The sequence below is a fragment of the Gossypium arboreum genome, chromosome 11 (genome assembly GCF_025698485.1).
Source record: "Gossypium arboreum isolate Shixiya-1 chromosome 11, ASM2569848v2, whole genome shotgun sequence".
Classification (NCBI taxonomy): Eukaryota; Viridiplantae; Streptophyta; class Magnoliopsida; order Malvales; family Malvaceae; genus Gossypium; species Gossypium arboreum.
The window spans coordinates 126,355,470-126,366,289 of NC_069080.1; the positions used below are offsets into that span (position 1 = coordinate 126,355,470).

Sequence of the window (10,820 nt, forward strand, 5' to 3'; positions counted from 1 at the left end):
TTGGTGTAGAGTGGTTCTACTTATATTTTACTTATAAAACAAAATCTTTTAAACAAGTTTCTTATTATTAAAATTTAACTTAATTATTTAACATGTCAACAAAATTTAGGATTATATGTTAGATTGAATATATTATAAATGTCTATAATTTGATCCAAATGCTGTAAATATGCTAAATGTTATATTCAAGCTATCACTTCACTCCTAAATTAACAGTTAGATTATCGTCGATACAATATTAATAGTTTGGAGGCTCATTTAGAAAGCTGAGTTTATGGACAATTTAACATCTGGACAATAGTTTGAGAATATCTATTAGTAATTAAGTACCCAAGAAAGAAATATGAAACAACAATTTGAGCTTCCAGCATCATTTACCTATCGTAAACTAGGACTGTATTGTTTTTGAACCCCACCCCCCCCCAAGTAAACAAGGAGGTGGAATTTAAACAAGGCCTCATTGTACTACACTTGTTTCTTCATTTCATCATCTCACCGCCTAGATTTCTTTTGGAAAGTTTCTTCCATCGACTTAAATATCGGAAAACGATTCAAGTGTCAACTTCAACACCGTCATGGTTTGCATTTTTGGTCTTGCAGATCAAACTATACCATTGAAGCTTACAACTGGGCCCATACACTTGAAGCTTGCAACAAGCCCAGATACACACTGTACTAAGGAAGAGACTAACAATTGTGCTTTTTTTTTTTCGAGATTCAAAACTCTAATCAAATTCAATTTATAAAATATATTTTCCTTTGTTACTTAAAATACAATATCAAATATGAATTTTAAGAATTTAGAACTTCTAATTTTTTAAATTATATCTCTGATTTATTAATATTTACTTAAATCCAATTAGTCATGTATTAAATTTCTAATTGTGTTTAAATTATAAGAAAGAAAAAAAGAAAAAGAAGTTTTAATATTTTGGGTGAAAAATGAACATAAATATTTAGAAAATCACTTAAAATTAAAAGTCAAGCCTAAGATATTATATACTATATTAATTATAAACATTTTAGAGTTTGAAGTTGACTACAAAAGATATACACAAATAAGAATTTGAGCTTGAAGCACTTAAAAAGAAAGTGCTTACTAAGTACAAAGGTATTGTAATGGATTCTCTCTGCGAAAATTTTCTCTGTCAAGAAGATGGTATTAGAAACTCATCCATGGAAGTTTGGACTCCTGAAAAGGTACATTTTAGTGATAAACCTGAAGAGGTGAATACAAATATTATCGTTGATAACTTCTTAGAAAGAGAAATTAATGGGGCAATCATCCATGGCTAATATAAGCGGGCTAGAGGAAGATGAGGATTTCGGTGTGATGGAAGGAGATATACAGAAATCTATTGTTAATGGAATACCTTCAATAGACTTTTCAGAAAGGATCCACCAATTGCTCTCTACGGACATGGAAAACACAGTAGGCTTAAATCTCCTTGGCCGAAATATTGGTTACTCTGTTCTACACAGCAAAATTTACAACATTTGGAAGGCACAATCTCCGTTTAAACTGATAGATATTGAGAACGACTATTTTCTGGCTAAATTTCAAAATAAATTTGATTGTGAAAAGGTACTCTCTGAAGGCCCTTGGATTATCTTCGGTCACTAATTGAAAGTACAACTGTGGACGATATCAAAACAAAACTCACTAAATATTCACTTCCCAAAATTTTGTCTCTTTTAATCTTTTGTTCAATTACGTGCACCGACCTATAAAGCTTATAGCTTCATTGTGGTGGGAACATGGCATTGAAAATCTTTGTACCACTTTAAAAAGCATCCAATAAATTGAGAGCATACACGAATCTAGAAATATTTTTAGCAACGGAATTAAATAATAATTTCTTATGAGATTAAAATATAATTTTGTAATGTATTAATTTATTATTTTCATATTTTGAAGGATTAAATTAAAAAATTTAGTGACTAAATAAATAATAAAAATAATAACAATTGAGTAACTAAAATAGAATAACAAACATAATTGGGTGATATTTTTATAATTTACCATTAGTTTTACAATGCAATCATGAATTACATTTTATTCTAGACTAGTTTTATTTAGTGTCGTTATTTTTTGGCTGGAAGCATCAAATTTTATGATTTCAAAGCTAAGATATTCTCACGGTAATGAAGAAGTTGATAAACTAAGAGTTAAACTATATTTTTTCTCCTTTATTAAAAAAATAGGTGAATTAGTCTTTATACATTAGATCAATGAGAAAATTTGTCATTATATTAAAAATTACATCCATTTCTATAGTTAAAAATCTGTCCTTGTACGTTAGAATGTGATACATGTGGCACACAACATGCAACTATTTGGTTATTCCGTCAGTCATGCTAGTATTTATTAGTAAAAATGGATAAATTTTTTAACGGAAAGAACCATTTTGCTCTTTAATCTAACCTATAAAGACTAATTTATCTATTTTTTTAATAAAAGGAATAAAATACAATCAGACTCTTAATATAAAAGTCTCCATAATAATTTTACTTGAAAAAGATCTACAATGAGAGAGATTATGGGCCATCATCATATTTATCTCTAATATTATTATCTAAACATTCATAAAGGTAATTAATATAGAACGAAACTCTAGTGATTTGATTTGATCATACTAGTTAAGACTTACATTATTAGGTATGGAATTTAGATTCCACTTATTTGTTCATTGTGAGGAATTTTGAAGTTTATATTATTGTCTAATCAAACTATTTTAACAACTTATACTAAGCTTTTATAGGAGAAAACCTTAACGGTGAGGAAAATTTGTCAGTTAAGGTTTTTTTATAATTTATAAAATTTTAAATTAGTAATAATAAAATTATACTTTGATCCTCTCAAAAATAAAATAAAATTAATTTAGTTCTTTAAAATTATAAAATATAAATTATTAAAATGGTGAAATTATATTTTACTATTGTAAAATATATAATCTAATATTAACCCAAAAATTTCTAGTTTCGCCATGTTGGATTACGAGTAGATAAAACTCCTTTTATTACCAATTATGCCTACTTCTAGAAAAAATACGTTTACATTTGATTTTTCTTTCTTAGGAAGGTACTGATCGTATTTTATTATGCAAAAGCTTATAGGCAATAGCTCTGCCACAAAGAACATGACATTAAAAAAATCTTTGAATAAACTTATGATCTGATGATTAAGAATGTTTATCAAGTTAAGTGTAACTTGAAAAGTTACATTAATTGCGTTATTGTTCGAACTTTATCCTGTTATTATAATTTACAAAAAAATTCTTTAAACCACTGTTGTTTTTATAAAATATCATGTTTTTTTAAACATTAGTCATGTAAATGGTTTGTGACAACATAAGATATAATATAATGTTTTATTGTGCTTGGTAAAAGTATTGAACAAGGATGAATGATGTATTGTTTTATGATACATCACTTATGTTTATAAAAATTAAAATTAAAATTATTAAAAAGGAATTTAGATAAAGTTATGTTTAGATTTGAGTCATTTATTTATGCTGGTTTTAAACTTGAAATGCTCTTGACAAATTTATATATTATTAAAATATATATTTTATTTTAACATAATAATATAAAAAACTTGATATTTTATAATAAAAATAAAAAATTACTTAAAAACACATTTAATATGAATCTAAATAAATTGAAGTCCAAATTCTTTTGAATCTAGACAAAATTTGTTTAGATTCATTCTTAATATTAAATAGTTTTATATATAATTTTATAAATTTATATGTTCATAATTAATTTAGACAAAATAAAGTGAACTTAGAGGTATTAAAATATGATATGGAATCTAAATTCAAATAACAATTAAATCTTAAAAATAAAAATTTATGTTATCATAAAATAAAAAGTTTAAATATCAACAAACTAAGATAAAAGAGTCCATTAACCCAAATAACAATCTGAGCTAGAAGCAGGATTCAGTTTTGATACTTGAATCTTTTAAATGGTTGCACCTCTGCCTCCTCCTCTGCAAATGATATATGAACTCCACAATGCTTTACCTCACAACAAATGTTTTGAGACCAATCCCCATTGAAAACGAGAGGGTAGAATTTAAACCAGGCCTCATTATACATATGCTTGTTTGATGCCTGAGTTTCAACAAACCACCTAACCTCATCATCCTCATCACAGAAACAAGTTTTATATAAGAGGAACAAGTGATTCGACCCAGTCAATTCGCTTCCAGGAATTCGTTTTGTCCAAGTTAAGAAAGAACAACTAAGGTCATGACAGTCGCCATTACGGGATTTTAGACGACATTTACATCTAATGAGAATTTCTCTGTCGCCAGAATAGTCTTGGAAAGAAACAACAGTGGAAACAACGAAAGTTGGAAAGTTTTTGCTGCTATTGTAGTACCACTTTGAAGGCAATTGGATGTTTATGGAAGATCCTGAGCTTTTGAAATCAAACCATTCCGGGATCTCACTTCCAGGGACACATGTAATCACCTTGTTTATTTTAGGGAATTCCTGGTCAGTTACAATTATTAGAAACATGCTCGATTATTCAGCATATAAACCATTTGCCACATTTAAGATAAATGAAGAAGAAGAAGAAGCTGACCTGATGATAATCTTTTAGTAAAGTCACCATATGTCCAAATAGCATCTGCAACTTTGGTGTTCTAGTATTTCGCACAGCTTTCTGATCCAGTTGGAAGCAATTGCTAAATATCCACTCCAAGTGCCCATATGGTCTATCCTTACAAAGCACTGCTTGCTCAAAAGGCTTTTTAATGCTTGAGACTTCCTCTAGTGAAGTGCAGTCATGTGCATCTAAATGTTTCAGGCTTGGTGGAAGCTCAGGTAATGATTTCAGTCTCTTGCATTTCCTCAAGATTAACTTCTTCAACCTAGGAAGCTGTTTAATGCTTGTCGGTAAGTTCTCAAGATTGCTTCCAGTTAAATCTAATTCTTCTAATGAGGATAACCCATGGAGATCTCTCCGCATCTCTGTTAAAGAAACTCCTCCAATGGCAGAAAACAAGTTATCAGGCCATGTGACTAGATTTGAACATCCATACAGATAAAGAAACTTAAGAGATTTCAATTTATAAAAGTTGTCAGAAAGGTAAACAAGGTTTTCACAGTTGTTCAGTCTCAATTCCACAAGACCGATAAGATTCTCCATTGAAGATGATAATTCCTTAAGAGCCGTTCCACTTAACTCAAGATATCTCAATCTTTCCATGGTGTCCAAGATTTCAGGGAAAATCTCCAATTTTGAGCAATCTTCAAGATAGAATACCTTTAGAGATTTCAATTTATGAATACTTGTGGAGACACTTTTAAGCCTCCTACAACAACCTAGGTTGAATACACGAAGATTAGAGAAGCATTCGATCGACGAAGGAACTTCTTCAATTGCAGTTCCTCCTAAATTTAACTCTGTTATATTTCCTGAAATCTCCGGAAATGTTGTGATATTAGGGCTGCCATTGAGGGAAAAAACTTCCAGGGATCTTAGACTACAAATTGCAGTTGGAAAGTTATTCAGCCTTACACAATCTTCCATAGACAGTAAAACGAGTTGGGAAAGAGACTCCATTGATGAAGGTACTTGTTCAATTGCTGTTCCTTCTAAATGTAGCTCTCTTAGATTCGATGAAACCTCTGGAAAGCTAAAGAGAATCGAGCAGTCACTCAGAATAAGGGTGGTGAGGGATGTCGCTTTATACAAGCTAGGCAGAAATCTAAGATTTTCGCACATTCTCAAATTCAAACGAGTTAGCTTCTCAAGATGTTGAAGGGATGAAGGAAGCTCAAGCAACTTTGTACAGTTTACAAGGTTCATATTTTCAAGATTTGTGGCACTTGAGAGGTCTGGGATTTTTAGAAGGTTTTCGGAATGGTTGAGAGTCATCACCTTCAAGTTTACTAAATCCTGCATGCATCACAACATATTGTTTGATGAATGTGTGTACATTGAATAACTGTAGTATAGCAGATGTTACCAAAATATCAACAAAGACTAAACTATATTCCTAATGGTATATATCAAGGGGTAATTGAGTTCAAGAACTAAGAAGTTAGAGCTGGCTCGAACTCATGGCTCAAAATTTGGTTTAAGTTAAATTAAGGTTTTTTTTTTTTTATTAAACTTCAAAGTTGCAGTGTGTCTTTAACTTTTAACTCAAGATTTTTTTTTTTAAGTTGAAATTAATTTTTTCAATACTTATAAAAATTAAAAATAAATATTTAAAATAAAGAATGACCTAAAAATTACTCGAGCCAAGTATTAAGATACTAAAATTTGTTGGAACATTTTCAACAATATTTACAGTGTTTTAATAACTATAAATGAAACGGTGTAATTAATCAAAAGTTACATCCTTTTGGTTATTGAAAAGAAGTATTAACTATTCAAACAATATTGTTTAAATAGTTATCTTTAATCAAAAGATATTAAATGAATAATTATGTCACTTTTAAATATATTATTATACAGAAAAGACATCTATTGAAAGATTTCTCTCTGAAAAGACATAAAAATTCCTATAAATAGGAATGATATTTCATTTGAAAATCACACCAACAAATTCTTTCTATCCTCCCTCTAATTTCTAATATTATTAGATTATTCTATAAGGTATTACTATAGAAGTTTTTTTATAAAAATTGAGTTTCTTGTTATACATTACTCAGTGCTTAGTAAACTATTCTCGTCACTGTAAAACACAAATAGTCATTTGACTTCATTTTATCCTTGATATTCATTTGTTTGAAACTCATTCGCACACCAAATATAGGTGGGGTGAATAGAACATTAAAGATAGTGGCTTGATATACGCCTTAGAGCCTTATTACATTTCTTCATTCTCTGTTTGAGTTTCGTTCATGTATTAGAGATTTTTCTCAGCGAAATTTTGTTACTAACAAAATTTGGGTTGCTCAATAAATCAAGCACAACTAAATCTTAGATCAACAATAACTTAACTAAATTAGATTTCTTTTAAAAATAAAACCCTAATGACTTAGGAATACAAATGTTTTGTAATTTTCTTTTCCCTATAAAAAGAAAAAAAAAACTATAAACACTAGCCGTATAGGAAATGATTTTCTTCCTATGTTATTATGAAAACAAAACAAAGGCATAGACTGATTTGTAGAGGCAACTTTATAGAATCAAAAAACAACAATGAAATAGCTCCAAACATGCTTGAATGAATCTACCAAAGCATCATAAAGAATGAGGCATAGATTGATATATATATATATATATATAAGTACCTGTTTTCCCTCCCATAGTTTTTCAACATGGCTATAACTCATATCAAGTTCAACTAGGTTCCTTGGATGAAATTTGGTGGGCAAAGTTTTCAAAGGGTAACCCTCCCAACAGATGTACCTTAGCTCATCAGGAAGTGATAAAAGCCCATGAGGAAGTAAGATTTTGGAATTTGTTCCGCAAGAATGATAGAATTTGAGGAATTTAAGTTTTCGCATCTTCACAAATGCTTCTGGTTTTAAGTCCAACTCTGAAATTCTGGACATGTCAAGTAGCATGCTTTTGAGTGTTTTTGCCCCCTAAATAAAAAGTAGTATATCAGATTAAGGAGTAAAAATATATGAAAAATAAGAACCATATTATTTGAACTCCAGATATGTATAAATATCCTATAAAAGTATGTCTTCTAATGTGTCAAATATGACCGTCGAACATGGATATGCTCAAAGAAAATGAAAAGTAATAATAACGTAAGTCAAGGAAATCAACAAGGTCCTTACACTGTTTTCAATTAGTACATCGTAGATGTCATTTGGAATCCATAATCTACTGCGTCTTTTAGGCTCTAAAGGTGATTCCTTGCAAACGACATTCCAACCCATTTGCTGCAATAAATCATGCATTGCTATTTGATTTTGTGAAACATATATAAGAGATCTGTCGATGAGGTTCTCAATTCCTGAATGTGAGGAGACATAACAAGCATCCATAATCCTTGTTACATAGTCTCGGTTCTCCCCTTTAAAGAAACAAGCAATGTCAAGAAATATATCCTTCTCTTCACAATCTAGTGCATCAAAACTGCATATCAACAATTTATGAATGTCTGGATTAGGAACCTGCTTTAGTTTCTTTACTGTGCTTTCCTGGTAGGTTTTGTCCTTTCCATAAAGAGAGGATCCAACAACTTTTATAGCCAAGGGGTTTCCATCAGCAACACTTAAAACCATCTTTGATAGCTCCAACCGATATCCCGTGGGATAATTGCTTTTGAAGGCACGTTGACAGAAAAGCTGCAAAGATTCATCTTCATCTAATTTCTCCATTTCATAAATGAGATCAATGTCATTCTGAATAAGCACTTGCTTATTTCTAGTCGTAACGATGACTCGACTTCCAGGGCAAAGCTGATTAATCCCTTTGAACAAAAACTCAAGTTGGCTTGAGTTTGACACATCATCACAAACTATCAAAACCATTTTTCTAGAAAGCCTGTCCTTAAGAAAGCCTGCTCCGATTGTGGGAGTTGAAATATTTAAATTTTCATCTTCCATTATGGTTGAAAGAAATTCCTGACGCAATTGGAATAATCTTCCATGTTCTTCCGATTCTCTCACGTCTGCAAGAAAGTAGCAGCTTTGGAAACCATTTGAAATATGGTGAAAAATGGCTTCGGCAAGTGTAGTTTTGCCAGTACCTCCCATGCCCCAAATACCTAACCTTCGCACATCTGGAAATCCAACTTGAATTAGTGACATAACTTGCTCCATCCGCCTGTGTATTCCAACTAAACCCTTTAAATAAGCATTTGAGGTTCCACGATTCAGTTTCTTCAATATGTCGTTGACAATTTCATCTATGAGTCTTGACTCGGGCCTATATATTAAATAAAGAAACAAATTATAAATTCACCTTTTCTATATTCTCAAGAGTACAACTTTTTCCTTTGAAAATAAGTAGTTATTCTCAAAGTATAAAATAAATCATTGATTAAAAAAAAAAAAAAGGAGTTAGTCTGAATCTCTCTGCTCCCAAATCAATATATATAATATAAAGAAAAAAAGGATTAACTGTAATGAAAAGGAGATGCAATTACCGAGTGACTTGTGAATCCCAACCGGATAATTTGCCAGCTGCAGTCAAAGCACTTCTCCAGGTTTTCACCTTTTCAAGCTCATGCTTGAAATTTTCTTCATGCTTTGCAAATGCTTCTGCAAAACTCCCTGTTTGGTTCCGTATATCTCTTGGGTCTACACCGTAAAATACAGGAACAACCCATTTGTTGCAGTCCATGATCTTGACCAGCTCGGCCAAGCACCATTTGGAAGAAGCGTAGTCTTTGGAGAAAACAATGACTGAAACCCTGGATCCTTGAATGGCCGTCAACAGTGCCCCTGAAATTTCATCTCCTTTTCGAAGCTCCTCATCGTCTATAAAAGTTTCGATATTCTTTCGACACAAATCTTTATACAGATAACTCACGAAACCATCACGAGTATCCTTGCCTCTGAAGCTAAGGAAAACATCGTATGTCCTTGCTTGGATCATATCAGCAGCAGTAGCAGAAGAAGAAGAAGAAGATCCTGAAGCAAGCATATCGGTGTTCCACCGGATTTGATAAAGATTTTTGAATTATGAGTAAAGCTATTGTTTTTTTGAGTGAATTACCCTTAGAAACTTGTTAGCAGAGTACTAGTTTACAGTGTACATCCACTGCAAAAACAAAGTTGAGCCTTCCTTACAAGTTAAGTAAAAAAAAAAACCATTTTTGATACAAATTTTAAATTTTATATTATTTTTATTTCAAATGATATTTAAAAACACTTAAAAGCCTAAATCAAACTTATAAAGTTTTAAAAATATATTTTGATTAATGAATTGGTTTATTTCATAATAATTTTTATTTTAATATCTCAATTTTATTCCTACTTTATTCGTGTTAATTTAATTTACACATTATATTTATCACATAGTGTTTAATTTTTTTTTGAGAATATAATGTTTATTTATTATATACGCCATATTTATATAAATTTTATACTACATCAAATAAAATCATTTATATTATATAAATAGTAACATATATGAAAATTTTAAGTTCTTCAATAGTTTTTAAATTTCAAAATACTTTCTTTTTCTATTTATATTTAAAATGAGTTTTTAAAATTTATTGCATATTGTCGAAACCATTTTTAAAAGGGGTTTGAAAAACGGGTTCGACTTTTTTAAAAATAAAAATGGGAGTTGCCACTTGCCACCAACCTTTTTAGGTGTGATTGGATCACCTTATAAAATGTTTTGTTTTAAAACATTAATTTTGGTCTACGAAATTATGAGAAAAATAGGTTCGGGAGTCGGTTACGTACGAGGAAGGATTAGCACCCTCATAACGCCCAAAATTTGTACCAAATTGAATATTTTTTTTAATGTCAGAAAATTAAAAAAAGTTTCTTTATCTTCGTAATAATTTAAATTAAAAGAATCGAGATTCATTCGCTTTGAAGAAATAATAAATATCACATCCAGCATAATTGGACACGATACCTTTAAATTTTCATAGCTAAAATCATCTCATGATTTGTAAAACCTGCTTAAAAAGGATATTTTAGATATTTAGATAAATGGAAAATTGCAACCCAACATGTTAGGGTACTATTTCTCAAATTTCTAAACATCCACAATATTGCCTCGTTCATTTTCTAAAAGTTCCTTTTAATAACTTTTGGTTTTAAAATGATATGTTTCATATATTACAAAAATTAAATACAATATATATATATATATATATACTTTATTATTCCATGCAAATATAGCAAAGGTAATAATTATAGCATAATTTA

At 30.2% G+C, this 10,820-nt stretch overlaps 1 protein-coding gene across 1 annotated transcript; it reads right to left on the bottom strand.

The window, feature by feature from the left end:
* Window positions 1-3,803: 3,803 nt before the first annotated feature.
* On the bottom strand, window positions 3,804-9,721 carry LOC108450904 (disease resistance protein RPV1-like). The gene is made up of 5 exons (XM_017748668.2): window positions 9,077-9,721; window positions 7,761-8,856; window positions 7,263-7,559; window positions 4,597-5,916; window positions 3,804-4,502 (listed from the first exon to the last, which is right to left on the bottom strand). Exons 1-5 carry the CDS (start codon window positions 9,574-9,576, stop codon window positions 3,945-3,947), a joined length of 3,771 nt encoding a protein of 1,256 aa, XP_017604157.1. The 5' UTR covers window positions 9,577-9,721; the 3' UTR covers window positions 3,804-3,944.
* Window positions 9,722-10,820: the final 1,099 nt, after the last annotated feature.

Coding starts and splice junctions, on each gene's coding strand:
- LOC108450904 (XM_017748668.2), bottom strand. CDS start 9,576: ATGCTTGCTTCAGGATCTTCTTCTTCTTCTTCTGCTACTGCTGCTGAT. Junction 7,560..7,760: donor ATGTACTAATTGAAAACAGT/GTAAGGACCTTG, acceptor CTTTTTATTTAG/GGGGCAAAAACACTCAAAAG. Junction 4,503..4,596: donor TACTAAAAGATTATCATCAG/GTCAGCTTCTTC, acceptor GTAACTGACCAG/GAATTCCCTAAAATAAACAA.